Source organism: Pelophylax lessonae, assembly GCF_965119305.1.
Source record: "Pelophylax lessonae genome assembly, chromosome: 1".
Classification (NCBI taxonomy): Eukaryota; Metazoa; Chordata; class Amphibia; order Anura; family Ranidae; genus Pelophylax; species Pelophylax lessonae.
In genome coordinates, this window is record NC_138768.1 from 299771770 (window position 1) to 299797992 (window position 26223).

At 45.4% G+C, this 26223-nt stretch overlaps 1 protein-coding gene across 2 annotated transcripts in view; it reads right to left on the reverse strand.

The window, feature by feature from the left end:
* The window catches only part of KCTD10 (potassium channel tetramerization domain containing 10), a 49199-nt gene that overhangs the window by 21856 nt on the left and 1120 nt on the right, over nucleotides 1-26223 (reverse strand). For both annotated transcript variants that reach the window (XM_082264120.1, XM_082264119.1), the window contains exons 2-3: nucleotides 10317-10530; nucleotides 4101-4270 (exon numbers count right to left, since the gene is read on the reverse strand). In XM_082264120.1, coding sequence (XP_082120246.1) covers nucleotides 4101-4270; nucleotides 10317-10530 — 384 coding nt within the window. The remainder of the gene's footprint in view (nucleotides 1-4100; nucleotides 4271-10316; nucleotides 10531-26223) is intronic.

A 26223-nucleotide genomic window follows, 5' to 3' on the forward strand; every position in this document is an offset into this window, starting at 1 on the left:
CACTGACTGACTGACACTCAATCACTGACTGACTGACACTCAATCACTGACTGACTGACTCACTGACACTCACTGACTGACTCACTGACACTCACTGACTGACTCACTGACACTCACTGACTGACTCACTGACTGACTGACTGACACTCACTGACTGACACTCACTGACTGACTGACACTGACTGACTGACACTCACTCACTGACTGACTGACACTCACTCACTGACTGACACTCACTCACTGACTGACACTCACTCACTGACTGACTGACACTCACTCACTGACTGACTGACACTGACTGACTGACACTCACTCACTGACTGACACTCACTCACTGACTGACACTCACTGACTGACACTCACTCACTGACTGACACTCACTGACTGACTGACACTCACTGACTGACTGACACTCACTGACTGACTGACACTCACTGACTGACTGACTCTCACTGACTGACTGACACTCACTGACTGACACTCACTGACTGACACTCACTGACTGACACTCACTGACTGACACTCACTGACTGACACTCACTGACTGACACTCACTGACTGACACTCACTGACTGACACTCACTCACTCACTGACTGACACTCACTCACTGACTGACACTCACTGACTGACTGACACTCACTGACTGACTGACACTCACTGACTGACTGACACTCACTGACTGACTGACACTCACTGACTGACTGACACTCACTCACTGACTGACACTGACTGACACTCACTGACTGACACTGACTGACTGACACTGACACTCACTGACTGACACTCACTGACTTACACTCACTGACTGTCACTCACTCACTGACACTCACTCACTGACACTCATTGACTAACTGACAGACTAACTGACACTTACTCACTGACTGTCACTCACTGACACTTACTCACTGACTGTCCCTGACTAACTCGTGCACTGCAATTAGAAGGGGGTGAGCACTGCACTAGGCTGTGAATCCGTTCTACTACTGACATTTATGCAGTAGAAAAGGGGAGAAACTGTTTTTTTTTTTTTTTTTTTTTTTTTTTACCGCACAGCACAGCACAACATCACATAACATTACCTTCCTCCACAGCAAACACCATGTGAAGGCACGGAAGGGAGGAGGTGGGTGGAGCGATGCAGCAATCGGCGTGGGGGAGAATGAGATCCTCCTACAATGTCACTGTGCATTCTGGGTCCCTCTCCCCCGGGATGTCCACTGGTCTAGCAAGCAAGCTGTAAATTACAATGAAGGCACCGGCATCGGATCGCGGCGGACAGGGAAGTCAATGATTCACTACTTTCACAGATCAGCGGCCATACATTTTTGGCTTTTTTAACCCCCTATCGGCTGAAATGAAATAGTAGCATTTTCGGCCGAAAATATCGGCGGCCGAAATTTCGGTGCATCCCTAGGTGCAATACATCTTTTTTTTTGCCTTCTTTTAAACATACTACACTATAAAGTCCTTCTTTGTGCCACTGGTGAAGTTCATGCTTACCTTCCAGCTACAACTCGAGGGACCATTGGAGTGGAATGGTGTGAGCTTGGAAACCAATTTGGTTTTCTAAAAAGCGTATTTTGACCTCCTGTAAAAAGGGGTCAAACACCTCTGGTGAGTTACCATCTACCCTCTGAGCACCAGTGGTGAAACAAATAGAAAACTTATGCATTAAGAAGCACTTTATATAACTGGTGTTGGGCACTGTCACAGTGGATTTACTTTTGCATTTATTATTTCATATGTAATTCTTTTTCACTTATATTGTATATGCAGTGTCAGATGGTCCTCTAGAGACATGCATGTTTATTTACGAGTAGACACAGTGAAGCGCCAATACCTTTACCTATTCTTTTGCAATCCAATAGTAGTTTATCAGTCTTTTAAAGGGGCAGCTATTCACTTTTTTACCTAAGGCGCCATCAATTGCTACATTGTTATGCATAAATCAAACTGCACAAGCACCATTTCACAGTCCTAATAGTGAACCAAGATCAGTACGGATTTTTGCAATATATGGATTGCTGTCCAACTGTTTGCACTTACTTTTTTTTCACAGTCCTACTACTGTGTCTACCACAGTGAAGTGACATGTTCCTCACCTTCAGGTAGGTAAACCATAAGACACTCCCCTTCTCCTGCAATAGAGCACCAATAGTGGTCCAACTGCCAGGACCAAGACCTATCATGGGGAAGGGAGTGGCGTCTTAACAGAACAGAGTTAGGCTCCACTGGCCTGAAGAACTCTGACCAGACCAACAAAATCCTTCTCAATGATTTTTACTCTGCTATGAACAAACAGCAAACAGGTAAAAGAGGAGTAAAGAGAAGCGTGGGATATTTCAGATGTGTAGGCCATTTCATAAACCAGTTAATTAAGTTAAAACAACAAACAAGTTATACCTGCCTGCTCTGTGCAGTTTTTTTTTCAGAGCAGCCCAGATCCTCTTTGTCTCGGGTTCAACGCCGACGCTCCTGGCTCCTCCCGGGTGACCACACATCAAGCAGCTTGCTTGGGGGGCACCCAAGCAGGCGCGCTCCCAAGCTGCAGGTCTGTATGTCTATTCACACACACCGCCCCCTCCATCTCCTGATTGGCTCACTGGCTGTGATTGACAGCAGTGGAAACCAATGGCTCTCGCTGGTGCCAAAAGCCAATCAGAACTGCGAGTCCCCAGAGAGGCAAGGCTCTATTGGACGTCGCTAGATCGAGAGGAAGCTCAGGTAAGTATTTGAGGGGCTGCTGCACACAAAAGGGTTTCTTACCTTTCTGCATAGAATGCATGAAGGTTAAAAAGCCTTGTGCCTTCATAACCAGTTTAAGGTTTGTAAAGTCATTTTTGAAGATCCCGTTTACACGTTTCCTTTTTTGAATTCTGCAACACTTATTTACTATGCCCTGTAAACAGACACTGCTGTGGCACACATCTTACAAAGCATGCCTTCCTAAACTACTGAGGTGCTGAGAGAAGGAGTTTCAAGAGGCAAAGCCAGTACAGGAATCACTGTTTGCAGGCAGAAAGGTGCCATGGAATATGTAGTCCTTAAAAATGTAACAAACAGTACAAGAGAAGCTGCAGAGCATGCAGGGAATCCAGGAGTTGTGGAAAGAGATGACCAGCAGACAGGCAGAACTCACAACACGAAAGTCTGTTTTAAATAACTTCACAAAAAAAGAAAAAAAAAAAAAAAAAACCACACACTTCTCAAAAATAGTAAAATTTTAAAACTAGACTATGGCTCCTTTCACACGAACGATCCGATCAGATCCGCCTGTCAGTTTTTTAGGCGGATCTGATCGGATCCTCCATACATCCCTATGGGGCAGCGGATGTCAGCGGAGACATGTCCGCTGCCACCCGCATCCGATCCTGTCCGTGAAATCCGGACGGATGGAAACCCTATTTTCCATCCGTCAAGGGGATCGGATCGGATGAGAGCGGACAGGCGGTCCGTTCTCATCCGATTCCACATAGAGAGCAGCGGGGCTCTGACACCTCCGTCTCCGCACACAGAGCGGAGACGGAGCTGTCACCTGCCTGGTCAGCGGGGATCAGTGTATCGATTCCCTGCTGAGCAGCACGGAGTCTGCCGATGGAGGCGGACTGCAATGCAATTTCAGTTAATCTGGCCATAGATGGATAGAATCTCAAACAAAAATTCTAGGGAAAATACTTTGGAAAATGTGTACAAAAATTCTCAGAACGTTCTCGTGTTGGTCGAAAGATTTTTGTTTGCTATTAACATTTGATTTTGGAATGAATGATCTTTATCTAAAGAAAACCATATACACGGTTAGAGATTTGTTCATTTTGAAAAAAAATTTCCACCCAGTTACTTTGAAATTTTAGGTCACTGCAGTTGAAAGCGGATGTCAATTTGATGCATGTATTGATTAGAAAAAAACAAACTTTCTTAGAACATTCTTTTCCTAAGAACTCTACCCATCTTAGGCTAACTTTACATAAAATGATGTTTGAGAACAGCAGAAAATTCAGGTTATGTTGCTTAAACGATTTACCAGAACATGCTTCCTCCAGTGAAATTTCTATAAAAATACTACTGCTTCTTGCTAATTAATGCTCTACACAAACTCTACCTGGAGAGATGCTTGACATTCATCTGCCAGTCCCTGGACCAAGTAATACTTTGCTTCTGCCAAAAGTTCCTCAATCTCTCTCCGGCTCTCGGGAAGAGGAACAGCTCCATCACGCAGGTAGTTTAATATGGTCCCAAAATGTTTGCCACACCGATCAATTAGAATCCAACCTGCAGAAAGAACAACAAATACTTATGGGTGGACATCCTATCAATCTTCAGCTACTTTACATACAAAATAGGAAATAAATAAAAAACTTGATATCATTTATCTTTCAATTCTTTTGTAGCAGATTATTAGTATATAAAGTATTCAAAGATATCACATTTTATAATTGGCGTGGAAATACTCAGGCACCACAAAAACCTTAAAAGTGCGACTAAAGGCTCTTTACTTTTCCCCTAAAATAAAAAAAGAGGTTATACTTACCTGCTCTGTGCAAGGATATTGCACAGAGCAACCCCTTACCTCCTCTAGGGAGCCCCGCTGATGCTATCCACTTCATCTCTCGAGTGTATGCTCTCCTAGCACACACTCAACCCAGGTTGACAGGTATCTAGGGCTGCAGCGGGGTGCTCTCAACAGAGCTGGCTCCGTGCACAGTGCTACATGGGAGGAGAGGGCAACAGCAGAAGGTAGTCTCTGCCAGAAAAGCACGTGTTTAGCTAGAGGAGCTGGAGCCTGAAGCATCATCTCAATGGCAGCATACAGAAGAGCTCTGCGATGCCGATATACACAAGGAGTGGATGATGTGCCTGTCTTGGAATTTTGTGAGTGTATCATTTCACTGTTTTTACCACAGAATAAAGGGTTGCTGTACTAGGGGCCTGTGTGCTCTCTTTCCTTTTGTCTATGCTGGCTGTCATCCTTAACTAAATAGGGTCGCATGCCCGAGCTCTTTTTTTCCTATTTGGCTGCAGCCAGGAATGAGTCATGAGTCACCAGTGAGTAAACTGGCAGCTGTCCCAGACCATACTGCTACTATTGGATGAGAGGAAGGGCAGAGACTCCTAGCCTGTAAAGACATAGGAGGAGGGACAGACCAGGAGTCTCCTGGACTGTCATTCTAAGGACACTGCCTCCATGGGCGGATCAGACCACTAGTCAACGACCTAATGGTCCGCCCACTACAGCAAGCAGAGATTGCATCACTTCTTGCTCAGGGATGCGATAAGACCAGTGGACGGTGAAATACAAGGCAAAGCGACCACCGATCTTACAAAAAATGGAAGAGAGTGGGAATAACCCTGTAATTAAAAAAAAAATGCATCTGCTATTATCTCAGAAAACATATTTACATAGTCAGGTTGAAAAAAAAAAAAGACAAGTCTATTTGGCTCAACCAATAAAAAAAGAAAAAAAAAAAAAAACAGTAAAGAAAACCCAACCATACAATCCCATATACACAATCCTATACACGCAGTTGATCCAGAGGAAGGCGAAAAAAACCCCAGCAAAGCATGATCCAATTTGCTACAGCAGGGGGGAAAAAATCCTTCCTGATCCCCTGAGAGGCAATCGGATATTCCCTGGATCAACTTCACCTATAAATATTAGTACCTTTTTATTTTATGTACACCAATGAAAGAATCCAGGCCTTTTTTAAAGCAATCTAGTGAGCTAGCCAGAACCACCTCTGGAGGGAGTCTATTCCACATTTTCACAGCTCTTACGGTGAAGAAACCTTTCTGTATTTGGAGACAATGTTTTCCTCTAGGTGTAAATAGTGCCCCCTTGTCCTCTGTGTTGTGTTGGCCTTAAACTGAAAAACTCAACACCAAGTTCACTATATGGACCCCTTATATATTTATACATGTTGATCATATGCCACTTAACCACTAAAATTTGTAGCAGAAAACAAATTGGCCTAAAATGTTATTTTTTTTTGGGGGGGGGGGGGGAAATGTTAAATAGCAGAAAGTGAAAAAAAAAAATGTTCCCAAAATTGTTGCTATTTTTTGTTTAGAACGCAAAAAAAAAAAAACACAAAAAAAAAACCAAAAAAAAAAAAAACATCACACAGGTGATCAAATACCACCAAAAAAAGCTCTATTTGTGGGAAAAAAAGGACACAAAATTTGTTTGGGTACAGCATCGCACGACCGCGCAATTGTCCATTAAAGAAACCCAGTGCCGAATCGCAAAATAGGGCCTGGTCAATAAAGGGGTAAATCCTTCCGGTCTTAAAGTGGCTAATCTCCTCTTCCCAAGAGAATAAATTCAGTTCCTCTAATCTTTCCTCATAGCTGAGCTCCTCCATGCCTCTTATGAGTTTGGTTGCCCTTCTCTGCACTTTCTCCAGTTCCCCGATATCCTTTTTGAGAACTGGTGCCTAAAACTGAACTGCATATTCCAGATGAGGTCTTACTAATGATTTATATAGGGGGAAAATTGATATCTCTCTCTCTGGAGTCAATGCCTTTGTTAATACAAGAAAGGACTTTGCTTGCTTTGGAAACCGCAGCTTGGCATTGCATGCTGTTATTAAGCTTATAATCTACCAGAACACCCAGATCCTTCTCCGCTATGGATTCCCCCAGTTCTACTCCGCCTAGTATGTATGATGCATGCATATTCTTAGCCTCCAAGTGCAAACTTTAAATTTATCAACATTAAACCTCATTTGCCACATAGTTGCCCAATGAAACAGTGCATTGAGGTCAGCTTGTAAATTGGAGACATCCTGTAAGGAAGTTATTCCACTGCAAAGCTTGGCAACATCTGCAAAGACTGAAATTGTATTTTTAATCCCAGACCCTATATAATTTATAAAAAAATAAAAAGTAAGGGTCCCAACACTGAACCTTGGGGTACACCACTGATAACCTTAGACCATTCAGAGTAAGAATCGTTAACCACTACTCTCTGAATTCTATATTTTAGCCAATTTTCTATCCATTTACAAACTGATCTTTCCAAGCCTGTAGACTTTACCTTACACATTAGTCGTGTGTGGGGAACTGAGTCAAACGCTTTTGCAAAATCCAAGTATACTATGTCCACAGCCACCCCTCTGTCCAAGGTTTTACTTACCTCCTCATAAAAAGGAAAATCAGGTTTGTTTGACAACTTCTGTCTTTCATGAATCCATGCTGTCTGTTGCTTAAAATATTTTTTCCCAGCAAGAACTCATCTATGTGGTCTTTTATTAAACTCTCCAGTATCTTCCCGACTATAGAAGTTAAACTAACAGGTCTATAGTTACTTGGCGAAGACTTTTATCCCTTTTTAAATATAGGCACCACATTGGCCCTACACCAACGCAGTGGTACAAATCCCTCTTCTCTTTTTAACGCTTTTTCTAGGAAGTCATCCAGTGCAGCATCTGATAGGCTCCTCCCTCCTGAAACAGGAAACACAATAGTCCATGGTGGGGGTTCTTCGCCACTCTTTAGTTCTCTCAAGGCAAGCTATCGGGACCTTTCTTACATCTAGATTGTTGTGAGTGACTCTTTCCCTGCTATCCATTGAATTTGGACGGGAAGGAATAACCACCTCCTGAGTTCTGTGGAAAGTTGAAGAGACTTTTGATAGGAAGGCTGGGTCTGGTATGAGAATAATTTTATCTGCCAGAATTAAACAGTAAGGTTCTATCATGGATAAAGCCTGTATTTCGCTGACTCTTCTTGTTGACATAAGTGCCACCAGGAGTACTGTTTTTAGTGTAAGATATTTATCCGAACATTCCTCCAGTGGTTCAAAGGGTGCAGAGAGGAACCCTTTGAGTACCATGGAGAGGTCCCATGTCGGAGTTCTGCTGAACTTTATGGGTGTGGCTTTTCCCAATGGGAGAAGGAATCTTCTTATCAGCGTGTCCTCTGCCAGCCTAAAATCTAGGTGGGAAGATAGGGCTGCCACTTAAACCTTCAAAGTGTTATGGGAAATGCCTTTGTCCGCTCCTTCCTGTAAAAATCTAAGATTGTTGGAATAGTTCCCTTAATGGGGTCTCCTTTGTTCTGGTACCAGAAGACAAACTTTTCCCTCACTTTTTCGTAGATGGCTCTAGTCACAGTTTTTCTGCTGGCTAAGATGGGGTCAATCACCTTGTTAGACAGACCTTGCTCTGTAACCCCACCCTTTTAGGAACCAGGCCGAGAGCTTCATGACCTTGCAGTTCAGGTGGTTGACTGGTCCTTGACTGGAAGTGTTAGATGAGGCTAAATGCTGAGTTTTGTTTTTTTTAAGTGACTGAACCATGGTCTTTAAGGCCAATGGGGTGCAATAAGTATCACTGTAGCCTTTCCTTCCTTGAGCTTTTGTACCAACCTTGGCATTAGGGAAGTAGGAGAGAATGAGGGAATGCATAACATAGATAGGGAACCCAGTTTTGGCTGCACGCATCCATTCTGACTGAATGCTGTGGCTAGCAGGAACTATCCTAGAAGATCCACTGGGGGGGCGGGGGGGGGGGGGAATACCACTGAAATCCTGACAGCTGGGGGGGGTGGTTGCAAACCCCTTAGTATGGGTAAAACCTCAGGCATGGGATAGCTTGCCCCAATGTGCTGCCCCGACCTGCACTGCCCAAGGCTCACTGAGCTGGATGGGAGGCTGGTCAGGGAGCCTCCTGAAATTTAGCACAGAGACTGAAAATAAACAGATGCATCTCCTGTAAGTCCGGAGGAAACACAATCAAACTGAGGCAGAAGGTATGACTGACATTTTTAAAATGGTGGATTATTGTGTTTCCTGTTTCAGGAGAGAGGAGCCTCTCTCTCGGATGCTGCCCTGGAAGATGACTGGAGAAAGTACAGAGCCAACCTAAAAATGTACTACAAATTTTAGGAAGGTATGAAAACTGGATTAGAAGTAAAGACGTTTTTGCCTGGAGTTCTGCTTTAAGAGAGTCAGAAAAAGAGGACTTCCAGGACAATGAATACCTATTGGTCACAGCCAGAGCAAGTGTGGGCCAGGAAAAGGCCATTTACCTTTTATTAAACACAGTTATAGTATTAGTAAATTTCCATGTTTTCTGGGAAAAGAATCTATACTAAATGCTAAAAGATGGCCCCACATATACACAAAATAAAAGGTTAAACATCAAGGAGTGCATAAAAACAAGAGAACTGCTAAATTTACTAAATGCAACCTTTTTACAACCAATACATTTACTTAATGTGGTTATAAAGTCAAGACATTTTTTTTACCTTAATGCATTCCCTGAATTAAAGTTTTTTTTTTCCATTTTGGATGGAGTAAGGGAGGGTTATAACCCATCAGATTTTTTTTCCGCCATCTGTGTCCCATTGCAGAGATTTTTCTTCACTTCCTGTGCCATAGCCAAACAGGAAGTGAGAGGAAGTCTCTGCAAATTAAGGGTTTCCTTGGGGACCCCCAGCCCACCAGAACTAGTGTCCCTCTTGGAAGATTTCCCCTCTATTACTTTTCTGGGGACAACCCAAAATTTGGGATTTTCTTTTACTTTTAATTATAAAATGGTAAATAGGACAAATAGAGAGGATGAATCTCTTTACTGGGGCACAGACAGCAATAAAAACTGTCAGGTGTTCTAATCCCTCTCTACTCCATCTAAAACTAAAAAAAAAAAAAAAAAAAAAGTTTTTTCCCCATTTTCAATTATGTTGAGGTCAGGAGATTGTGAAGGCCATGGCAAAACCTTCAGTTATACTTTATACTTTTAAGAACCCTTGCTGTATTTATTTTTAATATTTATTTTAACAGATACTACTCCACTGCTTTAGGAATTTTTGTTTTAGCCAATGGAAAACACTGGTTCTTACAGGCTTGAAAATGCTGAAATACGCATATAAAGACTTGATTCAAGCATCTCAGGGTTCCATTGAAGTACAAAGGGCAAAAAAAAAAAAAAAAAGCCCAAATCAGCCTCAAAATAGCTAGTGTAGCCTTTTCAACTTCAGGCTTCAAACCACAAGAGCCTGAGCGCTTAGAAGTGAACAGTTAGAAGCGTACTACATGGGATTTTGGATGCTGAGCATTTTGGAGCTTCAAGATACAAAAAGCACTGGTGTAAACGGGGCCTAAGGTCTGTATCTGTCATGAAAAACACAATACAGTATATAAAAGAGTCAAGTCAGCACATGAAAATTACAGAATGTCCGTTTTTATGGGTCAAATCTAAACAAAAAATGAAAAACTATTTTTTATTTATTACAAATTATCCGTATCAATCATCCATTCACACAGCATTATGAAACAAACTTCGACACCAATAGCAAGGCAAATGGGATTTCATACCTTCACTGTCTGTTAATACTTCCATTCTCCCACTGAACATTGCTTTCAGCATTGTGTCTTGCTTGGTGAGTGTCTGCATGGTGGTGTAGTAGAGTGCACCACCTACATTTAGCTTCACATACTTTGAACTGGTGCTCGCACATTTAAATGAGGTGGTCCTAGTTGTAGCTGCTGGTACCACGGTACTCACCACACTCTCTCCTGACATTTCTTCCTGCAAGCAAGCAAAGGGACAGAACTCATATACATAAAAGATAAATGCTAAATGTTTATATGGCATTCAGAATAGTCAAGGGTCTACATGTAATGAACTAGAAAGTACTTTTAATTACCTTTATACCAGTACACGCAATGGGAGAACATTTTGGCACTGCTGGGGTGCAGAAATTACATTTTTGAACAGTAGGATGGCCCCTCTTGGCAACTTGGACTTTGCAGTACTGTTTGTCAGTTTGTGGTGCCTCAGGTCAGGTGTGGGATTTTAAGGGCAGGAGTAAAACGAGTAAACAATAGTGGTACAATTTATAGATAAAATTTATTCACATGTATAATTATATACAAAGATTTGAGTGAAATAATGGGTAAAGTCCCATTGTGATAGTGAAGAGAAAAAGAAGTAGGTGTGGTTACACGTGAAAACGGTGACTTAGACAAGAAAAGTAGATGGTCCTGCTCTGCTGTTTCTCATATCAAAGAATGGGAATTGGTTGCAGAGAGGGGCCTGATCGGTATTCCAACATGTTTCGGCCTGTAGCGACCTTTATCAAGGATGTTACCGATTCTAGGAATAAGTACAATAGATTGTCAGAAATAATAGTATATAGTTGTTCAAATTAAGTTATATATAGAGTTGTAGATTAACATACATATTTTTTGTCCACTTTCTGGAGTATTGCTTTCCCAGACTTTTTCCAGGAGCTGCAGGAACAATGCTGTATTGGGTGAGAAAGGTGTGGTAGGGTTGTAATTGAAGCCACAGGTGAAAAACAACCTGAAGAGTTGTTTGTAGTAAATAATTGTTGTTTCACCTGTGGCTTCAATTACAACCCTACCACACCTTGCTCACCCAATACAGCATTGTTCCTGCAGCTCCTGGAAAAAGTCTGGGAAAGCAATACTCCAGAAAGTGGACAAAAAATATGTATGTTAATCTACAACTCTATATATAACTTAATTTGAACAACTATATACTATTATTTCTGACAATCTATTGTACTTATTCCTAGAATCGGTAACATCCTTGATAAAGGTCGCTACAGGCCGAAACATGTTGGAATACCGATCAGGCCCCTCTCTGCAACCAATTCCCATTCTTTGATATGAGGAACAGCAGAGCAGGACCATCTGCTTTTCTTGTCTAAGTCACTGTTTTCACGTGTAACCACACCTACTACTTTTTCTCTTCACTATCACAATGGGACTTTACCCATTATTTCACTCAAATCTTTGTATATAATTATACATGTGAATAAATTTTATCTATAAATTGTACCACTATTGTTTACTCGTTTTACTCCTGCCCTTAAAATCCCACACCTGACTTGAGGCACCACAAACTGACAAACTATACTCTCGGGATGGTGGCAGAAACTATTACTTTCCCTTCCAGTTAAGATCCAAAAAACATTTCTTGGACTTTGCAGTACTAACTTTAAAGTTGTGTAAATATTTTGATCTTGAAGTCATACAAATGATATCATGCAGTGGTTAGGTTCCTTCACAAGGGCAGACGTCAGTTTTTGTTTTACTGTTCTGTACTCAAAGCTGTATTAGGCCTGGTTCCCACTTATGCAGTTTGCTTTTGATCCGTTTCTGCAGTGCTTTTTGTAGTGCAGGTATGGGTTTGATACATTTTGCAATTTGTTATTGGGCAGATTATAAAACACAAAGCGTGTCCAAAATGCACTACATGCTTTACTGCAGAGTCTAGAGAATCCACTGAAGTCTGTTGAAGCAAAAACGCACCATTGTGCGTTTAAAAAAAGTCCTTGACCCTTCCCAAACACGTGAATGTGTCCCATAGGAAACCATGTTAAATGGACTGTAGTGCGTTTTTGCAAAAAGCACCAAAAAACGCATACTTGTGAACCAGGCCTAATTGATCTTTAATCGTGCTGCGTGCACTATACCATAGACAACAATGCCTCAAATTTCTAATCAGTAAAAAATGTGGCTTTTTCTTTACTTCCGTGTGCAAGAGGCCTGTGTAAGAGAAACAGTCAGAAATGGGCAATTATAAGAAACTGAATCTCCACTCTTATGTTGTTTAAGGGCTCTTTCACACGGGCGGTCCGATCAGATCCGCCTGTCAGTTTTTTAGGCGGATCTGATCGGATCCTCCATGCAGCTCTATGGGGCAGCGGGTGTCAGCGGAGGTCACATAGAGGGCAGCGGGTGCTGAGACACCTCCCTCTCCGCTCTGCAAGCGGAGACGGAGCTGTCATCCGCCCGGCTCAGCGGGGATCGCGGATCGATCCCCGCTGAGCAAAACGGATGCGCCTGCGGAGGCGGACCGTGTGAAAGAAGCCTAAAGTGATTGTAAAAACCTGTTTATTTTTTTTGGTAAAGATAACAAACGTGATACTTATGTGCTCTGTGCAGTGGATTTGCACCAGAGCTGCCCATATCCTCCTCTTCTCGGGTCCCTCTTCGGTGCTCCTGGTCCCTCTCTCCTGTTGAGTGCCCCCAAAGCAAGCAGCTGAGATTTTAACAGGTACCCGCTCCCACTTCTGCTCCAACCGCTTAGGCGATCAGAGCGGAAATTCTGCCCCCCCCCCCGACAGGTCGCAGAACACTGCATCCACCATTCACGATGCGCAGCGCTGCTTGCGCGTGCACAGTGGGCACCCGGCTGTGAAGCCGCAAGCTGTCAGAGCTGGGTGCCCATAGTGAAGATGCCGTCGCTGAGGAAGGAAGACAGTGGGTGAAAGCGACTGGGGTGAGTGCACCACTGGAACCTGGGACAGGCGAGTAGCTGTTTTTTAAAAGTCAGCAGCTAAACTTATTTTTTTCACAGGAAATTGGAACTTCTCTTTAACCCTTTGATCTCCCATCACCCAGCCAGTGCCATTAGTACGGTGTCAGAACAGTACAGCATTAAAGTGGTTGTAAACCCACTTTAAAGTCTATTACCTATTAGGTAAGCCTACAATAAGGCTTACCTATAGGTGCTATAAATACCGTATCTCCTAAACTTACCCCGTTTAGGAGATATTTACAGTGCATGCAGCCGATGACGTCATCGGCGCATGTGCTCTGAAGGAGCGGCCATCCGTGCCATTCCTTCAGAGCCCTATTCCGTTAACGGCGGCTCCCACGCGCATGCCTGGGAGTAATGTAATCGTGCCTCCGGCCAATCAGATGGCCGGAGGACGCGAACAAGGAAGCAGGAGAGCCGAACATGTCGGCTGTCCTGACGCTGAGCGGGCGACACTGCGGGGGCTTCGTTTTAAGGTAAGTATTTCATAATGAGCTAGTGTGCGATGCATACTAGCTCATTATGCCTTTCTCTTTACTTTATTCTTGTCACTAGCAGCATCAGATAGTGTCAGGTAGCTTCTCTCCCAGCCACGGACAGTTAGCCCTAGATTGCTCGCACACTATAGGTTGCTGATAGCAGCGTTAGCAGGATCAGCTCCAATCACTGTCAGCATTTTTGTGGCCTAAAGAAATACCATTTGCTCATGGACAACTTTGGCTCAGGTGTGCCACTTTTTCAACATTTGTTCATTGGAGAAATAGGCTGCTGTGGCTCCATGTGACTGAGTCGCAGGAGCTTCCCCCAACGGCTCGTTCAAACCCCACTTAGAAAGGGGGAATGATGAACTACTCGCAGTGACGTGGAAGAACAAATGGGATGTATAAGGGCACTAATACAAACGTAATAGGCAGGGTAATCGTACTGCTGTCTCTAACACCACAATAAATAAAAATACATATCAATAAATAAATAAATTGAAAAGTGCAAACAGTGCAACAAAGTGATGATATGTGGTGTGAGCAATAAATAATTATTAGTTAAAACGCAGTCAAAAGGAAAAACTGAATTTTTGTAAAATCTTACCTGTAAAATTCCTTTCTCTGAGTCCTCCGACAGTCGCCGCCTCTTCATATTCGTCACAATGGGGTATTAGACTTTGCTCCGAAGGAGTAGCTAGGCAACAGAATATGTTAACATTAAAGCTTTTAACATATCCCACCCTCAAGGGGTGGTCCCCTCAGTCAATACCCTCCTACTTCCTGCAACCATATCTCAGTTTCAGTGGAATAGCAGTAGAGTATACAACCAAACCCCAAAAGAGGGGCGGGGGCGGCGACTGTCGGAGGACTCAGAGAAAGGAATTTTACAGGTAAGATTTTACAAAAATTCAGTTTTCTCTTACGTCCTCCGACAGTCGCCGCCTCTTCATATTCGTCACAATGGGGACGTCCCAAAGCAGTGCAAACATGAGGGGTGGGAAACGCATCCGCGCCGTAAGGCAACGCAGTCTCCGCATCAAGGAAAGGAACCTCACCAAAGGAAGGAAACAAGCTGGGCAAAAGGAAAAAAACTTGCTCAACAGGAGCAACAACCCAGGAAAAAACAAAGAACCAGGGGATAAAAACTTATCCCAACAGCCAGAGGTCCCAACAAGGGACCCTAGGGAACTGCCGCACTAAGAACCTTGCGGCCAAAGGAAGCATCCGCCGATGCCTGAACATCCACCTTGTAGAATTTTGTGAAAGTGTGCACGGTCGACCAGGTCGCCGCCTTACACACCTGGGCTACAGAAGCCCCATGACGACAGGCCCAAGACGTACTCAGAGATCTAGTAGAGTGCGCCTTCACAGGCACAGGGGGAACCTTCCCCTGCAAAGCATAGGCCTGTTCAATGGTCTGCCTGATCCATTTGGCGATGGTAGAGGCCGACGCCGCCATGCCCTTCCGAGGACCCTCTGGAAGAACAAACAAGGAATCCGTCTTTCGAAAAGACTCAGTCGATTTAAGGTAAACCCTTATCGCCCGAACAACATCCAAAGAATGTAGTCTCACCTCTTTCGGATGTTTAGGCTTCGCGCACAGTGAAGGCAAGACAATATCCTCATTGAGATGGAATTCCGAAACTCGCTTCGGAAGAAAAGAAGGATTAGGTTGCAAGACCACCTTATCCAAGTGAATAACCAGATACGGAGACTTGCAGGACAAAGCCGCCAGCTCCGACACCCTGCGAGCCGAAGTGATCGCAACCAAAAAGGCGACCTTTTTGGACAACATAGACAACGAGATCTCCCTGATCTGTTCAAAAGGAGCACATTGTAACACAGATGTTCCTAGGAGGAACCAGATGCCGCACTCCCTGAACAAAAGTGCCAACCAAGGAGTTGGAAGCCACGGGACGTTGAAAAAGAACGGCCAGCGCAGACACCTGACCCTTTATCGTAGCCAGCGCCAAACGCTGATCGACACCTGTTTGAAGGAAGGACAACACTCGGGAAACCGAGTACGTGCGGGGTGAAAACCCCCTGGACTCACACCAGGCAAAATAGGCCTTCCAAGTACGGTAGTAAACCTTCCCCGAGGAAGACTTCCTCGCGTTGATCAAGGTATGAACAACCTCAGGGGAGAGACCCCTCTCCTTCAGGACCTCGGTCTCAACAGCCAGGCCGTCAAAGCCAGCGACTGTAAAGCAGGATGGTATATCGGCCCTTGAGACAGGAGATTGTCTCGAAGAGGCAGACGCCACGGGGCGTCGACCGCCAGATTCACGAGGTCTGCGTACCAGGACCGGCGTGACCAATCCGGCGCCACAAGAATCACCGTGCTGCGTTCCGAGTGTAACCTGCAAAGGAACCTGGACAGCAACTGAATCGGTGGAAACGCGTACATCAGCTTGTACTGATGCCACGGGGCCACTAACGCGTCCGACGCGTCTGCCCGAGGGTCGCGCGTCCTTGCCACGAACCTTGTAGTTGAGACGAGACGCGAACAGGTCCACATCTGGAAGACCCCACTTCGCGCACAACATCTGGAAGACAGCCGGGTGGAGAGACCATTCCCCCTGATCCAGGGTCTGGCGACTCAGATAGTCCGCCTGCCAGTTCTCCACCCCCGGAATGTGAACCGCCGTTATCGCCGGGACATGAGTCTCGGCCCAGGACAGAATGTCGGCCACTTCTCGAGCCGTTCGGGCACTCCTGGTGCCCCCTTGGTGGTTGATGTAGGCCACCGCCGTGGCATTGTCCGTCTGCACCCGAACCGGGCAGCCCTGCAGCCGGTCCGTCCAACGATGAAGACAGAGATTTAATCGCACGCAATTCCAGAATGTTGATCGGAAGGGAGGACTCCCCCTCCGACCAAGTTCCCTGGGCGGACAGAACGCCCAGAACACCACCCCAGCCCGACAGGCTGGCATCCGTGGTGATCACCGTTCACGAGACAGCACGAAAGGACTTGCCCCCCGATACCATCGGGGACTGGAACCACCACAGAAGGTCCCTTCTGGTGCGATGGCCCAACGAGATTTGAAGATCCAGAGATTGAGGTCGCCCGTCCCACCTGGACAGGATCTCCGCTTGGAGACCCCGCGTGTGAAACTGGGCGAAGGGAATCGCCTCGAAGGCCGAGACCATCAATCCCAGACATCTCATGCACGTCCGCAGAGACGAGTGCGGAAAGTCCCTGAGGGACCTGACTTCCTCCTGAAGAGTTCTGAGTTTGTCTTCCGGCAGGAAGACCTTCGCCTGAACCGAGTCCAGGATCATTCCCAGGTAGGGAAGACGAACCGACGGACTCAGTGTCGACTTTGGAAAATTTATCGTCCAACCAAACTCCTGCAGAGTTTGCATCGTGACAGACAGGTCCTTCTCCAGACCCTGGCTGGTCGCAGACCGAACCAGAATGTCGTCCAGATACCCCAGGACAGAGATGCCCTGGGCTCTCAATAATGCCAGAACCGGTGCAAGCACCTTGGTGAAAACCCGCGGAGCCGAGGCGAGACCAAAAGGTAACGCCACGAACTGGTAGTGATCCTCCGCAATGGCGAATCGAAGGTACCTCTGGTGACCCTCGAAAATGGGGATGTGAAGATACGCATCCTTCAAATCGATGGAGGCCATGAATTCCCCTGGAACCAGGGCAGCCACCACCGACCGCAGGGATTCCATGCGGAACTTGCGAACCCGCACAGAGCGGTTTAGAACCTTCAAGTCCAGAATTGGACAAACCTTGCCCTCCTTCCTGGGCACGGTGAACAGATTGGAATAAAACCCCCGAAATCTGTCCCGATGAGGCACCGGAACCACCACTCCCTGAGCCCTCAGGTCTCGCACCGCCAGGTGCAGGTCCCATAAACGCTCTGGAGACAGTTGAAGATTTGAGGGAAAAAATCTGCTCTCCGGCCGAGAGAGAAACTCGATCTTGTAACCAGATCGAACGATCTCCTGAACCCACCTGTCCCGCACGCGGGCCAACCAGGGTTGAAGAAAACCGAGCAAGCGTCCCCCCACCCCAAAACTGGGTGAGGGCGCCCCTTCAGGCCGCACTGATATGGGCAGCGGGTCCGGACTGACCGGACTTCTGTTTACCAGACCAGGGCTTCTTTTGAGAGCCTTGTCCCTTGAACGGTTTGCCCTTGTAGTGCGACTGAAAGGCACGAAAGGACCCCTGAGGGGGCCGAAAATTAGCATGCTTCTTCCCAAAAGCCCCCTTAGCCTTGGGGAAATGGGGCAAGAGAGTGCTCTTACCTCCGGTGATCCCCTTAATCAACACATCCAAGGACTCCCCAAAAAGGCGAGACCCATCATAAGGCAGATTGGCTAAGGTCTTACGTGAAGATTGGTCCACCGACCAACACTTCAACCAAACCAGGCGGCGAGACAACACCGCCACGCTGTGTACACGTGCAGCCAACGGGACTAAGTCCAAGTCCGCATCACACAGATACATGACACCTTGGTGGATTTGATCCACCATATCCAGGGTCGCCGGCAAGGCCGAATCGGCCACTAGGACGCGCCTAAGCATCTGCGTCCAACTTGCGACAGCCTGGGCCGCCATGAGAGAGGCAAACAGAGCTTTAAGCATAGAACCCGTAACAGAATAAGTATGACGGGCAAGAGACTCCATTCTTCTATCCGTGGCATCACGGAACACCGGGGAATCCTCTGCAGGAATCGCAGTGGATTTGTTCAAAACCGCAATTGCGTGATCCACCGGGGGTGGTACACACCACCGTTCATCAGTGGAAGGCGAAAAAGGATAACGCAGCTTGAACCTACTTGGCACAGCAAAAGGTTTGCATAAATTGCGCCATTGTTCCTTAACAGCGCGCTGAAAATCATCATTGCAGGGAAAAACCTGCGGCGTCCTGCGTTTTCTCTGCGTCCCATAAGCCGCCAAGGCAGAGGGGGACACACTTCATCCTGCAAACGCAGCGTTTGTTTTATGGAAGCAATCAATTCATCCATGATTGCAAGCTCTTCAGGCGAGCCAGGGGGAGAATTATCAACCCCCTCAACCTCAGCCTCCACCTCGGACCCCACTAGATCCAGGGAGGAGCGGGACCCCGATAAGCAGACCCCCGGCATAACAGCCCCATCACCTTCACCCTCAGAATCAGAGGAAATAGAAACTCTGGGTCTTTTAGTAGATTGAGCAGCCACCAGCATCTGCACTTGAGCAGCAAGGCCGGCCACAATAGTGGCCAAATCTCCCCCTGGGGGGGAAACAGCGGTCCCCTGGCTTTCCACCAAGGTGGCAGGAAATTTGCCCTCCTGAGAATCCATTGCCCCAATATGATATGCCGGAGAATAAAGGGTTAACTGCCCCTTTAACAAGCGCGGCGAGCGCAGCCCACCGCACCACACACAAGCACAAAGAGACCCCCACAGGGACAATAAACTGACACAGGCAATGGATATAGCAAGAACAGAAGGATAAAACCTGAGGAGACCCTCGCCGCTGCTGCTGCCTCGATCGGTGTACCCAGGAGAAGAGGAAGTGATGAGACCAGGGCGCTCTATTAAAGCCTATGGGAGGCTACAAGAAAATGGCCGCCATGCATGTAGAACATGCGGCCGGAGCGAGTGCAGGCAAAATGGCGCCGTTTGGCGCCGAAACCGCCGCTCCTACAGTACAGTGATGCACATAACACCATCCATATAAAAAAACATGGCAGATCGCCGCAGCGATCGCTGTATTGTGCCCAAACATGCCACAAAACATGCCCCACAGCACACAGCTTCTCACACTGAACAAGGCTGACACAGACAGTGTCACACAGCTCCCCCCCCCCCCTTGCAGCCCGCAGCATGCAGCAGAGAGATAGGGAGACAAACAGTGTGAACAGAGGCAGGTTACACAGTCCCAGACTGACACCCCCCCAGACAGACAGGTCCCCACATAGATACACTTACCTCTCAATGGTGTGGGGGACCCGCACAGGCGAACAAGCCGCTGCACATGAGGCAGGGAGAGTCGCATACAAGACGCACAAAATGGGGGTTAAGAAACCGCACAGCGTCCAGTGAGGTAGCCACCTCACCAATCATCCCTGCACCGAACAGGGATGGGCCGTTCACTGTGCCAGGAGCGTTACCTGGCTGAACGCTCGATGGCAGGCCGGGAAGCCACTGACCCACGACCAGGGGGATCAGCCCGAGACCCAGCCCGCATGATCCTCTTCGTCAGAAGAACTAACAAATGCTGACAAAAAGAACAGCTAAGTAAAGGTAGAGAAAAAACTCAAACAAAAATCAAAAAAGAAGAAAGAGGCTGGGGCACAAAGCCCCAGCACAGAGAGAACCAGCTACTCCTGACAAGCTAGACATTGAAACTGAGATATGGTTGCAGGAAGTAGGAGGGTATTGACTGAGGGGACCACCCCTTGAGGGTGGGATGTGTTAAAAGCTTTAATGTTAACATATTCTGTTGCCTAGCTACTCCTTCGGAGCAAAGTCTAATACCCCATTGTGACGAATATGAAGAGGCGGCGACTGTCGGAGGACGTAAGAGAAATGTATATTTAGATATAGTATAAATATAAAGTGCTCAGTGAAAAGTGGCAAGTATAATTATTCAATAATATCCAAAGTGCATCAGCAGGTGGTCAATAAATATACCAACCGATATGTGAATGAGCACTAAAACATGTGAATAAAACAAAATTGATGTGTCCAATAAATATGTAATAAAGTGACGCAGTGTTAGTTGGTCCAATATATGACTTAATATGGATTACACTACAGAAATGAAAAATATATAAATAATAAAAAAAAAAAATTGTAATATTGATTGATTTAAAGTGACTTAGTGCAGCCTAGCCCAGTATATCTGCAAAGATCTTGCAATATAGGGCAGCCAACGGAGTGAGATAAGGGGACTAAAAAAATATAAATGGTTAACAATAAAAGTCCATTTGGTGAGTTAAATTCCAAAATAAGTTGATGGGTGAATCTCGGGGTGATCCAAAAGGAGTCCTTTTGACTGCGTTATAACTAATATTTATTTATTGCTCACACCACGTATCATCACTTTGTTGCACTGTTTGCACTTTTCAATTTATTTATTGATATGTATTTTTATTTATTGTGGTGTTAGAGACAGCAGTACGATCACATGCGTTTTGGATTACCCTGCCTATTACGTTTGTATTAGTGCCCTTATTTATCTATTGAAAGGCAGCGCCATTCACCTCACTACTCCTTTATCCATTTATTGAATACAGCCCCTATGGGTTGTATTTTGAGGTAGGCTGCAGCCTAAATTTATTCCATAAGCGCAGAATTTCCAACCCCTTTAACAAATGGGATGTATTCTTCCTGTCTTCCATGCACGCAGACCTGACAGTGCAAACTAGCACAGTATCTGGTGCTGTTGAAAAGCCTCTCTGTGTCCAAGACTATAACCTTTATATGGGAAGTGTAGACTTCAACGACCAAATGTTGAAGCCTCCCACAAAGCTACATACTGCTACAAAAACGTGTCTATATATTTTAAATAGCTGTATATAATGCTTTTGTAATTTACAAAGCAACTGGAGGAACTTAATTCTTCCTAAAATTTCAGGAAGCGATAATCTCAGCCCTTTTGTTTCCAGAAGGCGCTGTGGCCCAAAGCCCAAATCCAAATGCAGTTAGCTGGCTGCAAAGGTCACCCGATAAAAAATGTGTCTGTGGGAGACAAAATATAAGAAGTGACATTAATATATATATATATATATATATATATTAAAGCATGAGAGCAGGCATTGTCCAAGAAAATTTGACAATATCTGGAGTGCGTGGACTGACGCCTCAGGCTCTTAAAGTTGTTGTAAGCCCCAGACAAGAAATATAAAATGAGCATATCCCTCTATAGTGTGTACTTGTTTAAATCCAGTGCACTAAAGCCCCGTACACACGTAGCGATTGTCGGCCGAACGATCGGCCGTCTTTTGTCTGGTGCTGTCCTGTTGGTTGAAAAGTGCTAAAGACTGCACACGAATTTTGTCGGCCAACAACAGCCGACTGCAGAAGTGATGTCATGTGATGGTTAACTTTCCGTGTGTTTTTTCTTCTCTGAGCATGCCCAGTCTTGCTCATCTGCTGTTTGTCGGCCGAAATCTGTACTGACTGGCGAACAATCGGCCGTTCTGGTGTTGGCCAACAAAAATTTTAATGCCTGCACACCAGATTCTGTTCGGCCAAAAAGTCGCAGTCGGTTGTCGGAATCATCATACTAACAAGCCGACAATCGGCCGATGGCCGAATATTTACGGCCGACAATCGCTACGTGTGTACGGGGCTTTAGGGTCATTTCCATCTGCTGTTTTGTTCCATTGCTATCAGCATGAATCACTTCTGACAAAGTTTTACTGACACCAAGAGAAAAAAGATGAAAGGGGAGAGGGCTACAACACACAGCCTGTGATTGACAGCCTCAGCTCTGTTCCTGGGTGAAGGGGGTGTCTCCCTTTCCTCCAATCACCTCTCCTCACTGAGATCTGCAGAGTGTGACTTAGTTCTCCACCCAGTTTTGTTTTCTGACAGCTTATATTAGCTTTGTAGATAAGAGAAGACTGCAGATAAACAGGTAACAACATAGGAAGATTTGTTTCAGCTCTGTGTATCACCTGAGACCAGTCAGTCACTTCTTTGGGTATATGTAAGGGTTTACAACCGCTGTATGTTGCCTTTGTAACCAATTTTTGATAGCTGGGTCTGATTACTCCTTTTCTCCTTTCCCCTTCCCGTTCTTTCCTTCAAATTATTTGTTGCGATTTTGAGAATATAACGCTAGAATTTAAGATGTTGTCCAATATGTCTGCCTGACTGAGCTATTGCGGATAAGATCCACTATCTTAGTTTGTAACCCTATAAAATCTTTTCTTTTTGCATGTATTTCTATATCACTAATATAATGATGCTTCTCATAGCTTTGTGTCTGTAAGGGGACTTTCACACTGCTCTGTAGCAAAATCATGGTAAAACCGCATATGCATTTTTACTGTGATTTTGCTGTGTTATGAAGCTTTTCTGGGTTGCCTGCACCTGTGAAAATGGTCATGCGACTCAAAAACGCACCAAAAACACAAATCGCGGTGTGCTTTTACCACAATTTTTATTAATTTCAATGGGAAGCTGCTTCTTTGGTGCGGTTTTCGAAACTGCATCAAAGATGCAGCATGCAGGACTTTTCAAAAACGCACTGCACCTGCAATGCAGTGGTGTAAAAAGTCCCATAGGATTTGAAGGACAAATAGGCTTTTTTGTACTTATCGTAAAAAAAAAAAACATCCCCCTCTCTGCTATTGGCCTTCAGTTTACTAACAAAAAGTGCCAGAAGTATCAAAACTCCATAGAGGAGTGGGTGCTGTGGCCATCAACGAACTCAGAGAAATGGATTTTAGGGTATGTACAAAAAATCCTATTTTCGCTTTCGTTCATTGACGGACACAGCACTCCATATTCAGAACTATAGGGACGTCCCTGAGCAGTGCCAAACACGAGGGGTGGGACAACAAAAAGATCCCAAGGCTAAACACAACAGCCAACCAGGTAACAGGAACGCAACAAAAAAACAACTGCAGCCCAACCTGAACAATACACCCCCAAAGAGGGAACGGACCCTCTAAACAGCAGCCTGCAAAACCTTGTGGCCACTTTGTAGAATTTTGTGAAAAAGTGCTTCGACGACCAAGTGGCCGCCTTGCAAACCTGCGCCACTGATGCCTTATTACGGAAGGCCCAAGAAGCACTAAGCGCCCGGGTAGAGCGTGCCGTTACAGGGAAAGGAGGAACCTGACCCTTGAAAGAATAGGCCTGAGTCACTATCTGTCTGATCCATCAGGAAATTGTTGCAGAAGAAGCAGACAGCCCTTTTCTTGGCCCGTCCTGGATCACAAATAGTGAGTCTGACCTCCGATAAGACTTCATGGCTGCTAGATACACCTGAATTGTCCGAACCACATGCAAGGCAAATTCTTGGGGATGAGTGGGCCTGGGACACAGGGAAGGCAACACAATGTCTTCATTCAAATAGAAGTCAGAGACCACCTTAGGTAGGAACGATGGGTGTAGACAAAGAACCAGCCTATCTTTGTGGACCATTTCAAAGGGAGGCTTTTGGAGAACTAAGAGCACCAAGTTTAAATCCCATAGCGGTAAAAGAGACCGAACCCCTCAAACAAAAGTACGCACAAATGAATGCGTGGCTAGGGGTCGCTGAAAGAAGATGGCAAAGGCAGACACCTGGCCCTTGATGGCACTCAAGGCCAACTTCTGCTCAGCATCCCGTTGAAGGAAGGTCAAAAATCCGAGCCATCAAAAAGGAACAAGGGTGAACACCGATCGACTCACACCACGACAAAATGTATGCTTTCCACGTACGATGGTAAATCTTTCTGGAGGCAGACTTCCCAAGCTTTCAGCAGTAAGGCTGTCAAACCCAGTGACTGTAAAGCAGAATGGAAGATCGGCCCTTGGGATAGCAGGTCTTCCCCTGGAGGCAGTCTCCAAGGGACGTCGGCGAACCAAGACCGGCAAGGCCAGTCCGGAATCCCTTTTGCCTCGATCCTGCACAGAAACCACGAAAGAAGCTTGAGAGGATGGAAGCCATAAAATCAGATGATACTGGCCCCACTAGGCCACCAGAGCATCTGTGGCGCCTGCCAGAGGATCCCGTGACCTTGCCACAAACCTCTGTACCTTTCTGTTAAACCGAGACACCAACAGATCCACCTTGGGGGTGCCCCACCGCAGACATATCAGATGAAACATATCCAGATGAAGGGACCACTCCTCTTGGTCTAACGCCTGCTGACAGATAGTCCGCCTGCCAGTTCTCCACTCCTGGAATGTGTACGGCGGAGAGAGCTGGAACGAAGTGTTCTGCCCACGGGAGAATTCCGGCTATTTCGAGACACGCTAGCACACTTTTTGTTCTGCCCTGGTGATTGACATAAGCCACAGCTGTGGCATTGTCCGACTGCATCTGTACTGGGAGCCCCCGGAGCCGATCCGTCTAATTATCCAGGCACAGCCTGATCGCCCGAAGTTTCAAGACATTAATTGGTAGCCTGGATTCCTCCAGCGTCCAACAACCCTCAGCGGAGCTCAGTCCCAGGACACCTCCCCACCTGGACAGACTGGCATCCGCAGTGACCACTGACCAATGCAAGGGGAGACACTTGTCCTGTTTGTATGAATCCTACATGTCACTGCCACTTAAATTGTAAGCCGCCTTGTTTAAAACTATACTAAGTCAATACATTTTTTTTTTTTTTTTACAAGTAAAAGTTGAATAATGCCCTTTTATCCACTTAACTGTAAATATACATCATGATTTTGATGTTAATTACTGGGGTTATGGCAGCAGCCACAGCAACAGCTTCCCTCACCCTCCCTGGTTGTTTCCGAGCTTACCAGAGCCATCAGGAAGCCCAGAACCGATCCGGTGCGGCCGATGGCTAGGTAGAAAGTCAGACAGGATTTTTTAAAGGCAAATTTTCATTTTTTTTTCTTCTTTTGCTTTTAAAAGGTAATTGAGAGATCTGGGGGTCTTTTTGACCCCCAGATCTCTCAATAAAGAGTACCGGTCATGCTTATTTCTATAACAAGTGATGTTTACATTCCTTATATTATGACTAGAAGTGATAAAAATAATAAAAATAAAAAGGGACAGTGTAAAAATAAAATAAAGAAAAAAAAAATTTAAAGCGCCCCTTTCCTTCGTGCTCATTCACAGAATTGAACGCATGCGCAAGTCACGCCCGCACATGTAAACGGTGTTAACACCACACATGTGAGGTACTGCCACGATCGTTAGAGCAAGAACAATATTTCTAGACCTCCTCTGTAACTCTAAACTGTCAACCTTTAAAAAATTTGAAAGCATCGCCTATGGGGATTTTTTAAGTGCCATAGTTTGTCACCATTCCACGAGCATGTGCAATTTTAAAGCATGATATGCTAGGTATCTGTTTATTAGGTGTAACCTCATGTTTCACATTATACAAAAAAAATTAGGTTAACTTTACTGTTTTTTTTTTTTTTTTATTAAAATGTATTTTTTCCCCCAAAAGAACTTGCGTTAAACCGCTGCGCACATACAGTGCGACATAAAATACTGCAACGACCGCCATTTTATTCTCTAGGGTCTATGCTAAAAGACTAATTTACATATATACATATGATACGTTTGGGGTTTCTGATTACTTTCTTCTGATTACTGATCAAATAAAAAGCTATCAGTGTAAAGAAAAAACACTTAGCAGAAATAAAAGTTAAGAAAAGGCTGAGACTGTAGCCCCAGCAAAGGGAAGCCTGCCTACTCCTGGCTAGACAAAAGACAAATTGATTTGGGAATGCTGCTAGCAGGGGGTATTGGACCAGAGGGACAGCCCCCTATAGGTGTGTCTATGCAAAGTGTTTTGTGTTATAACAAATCTTA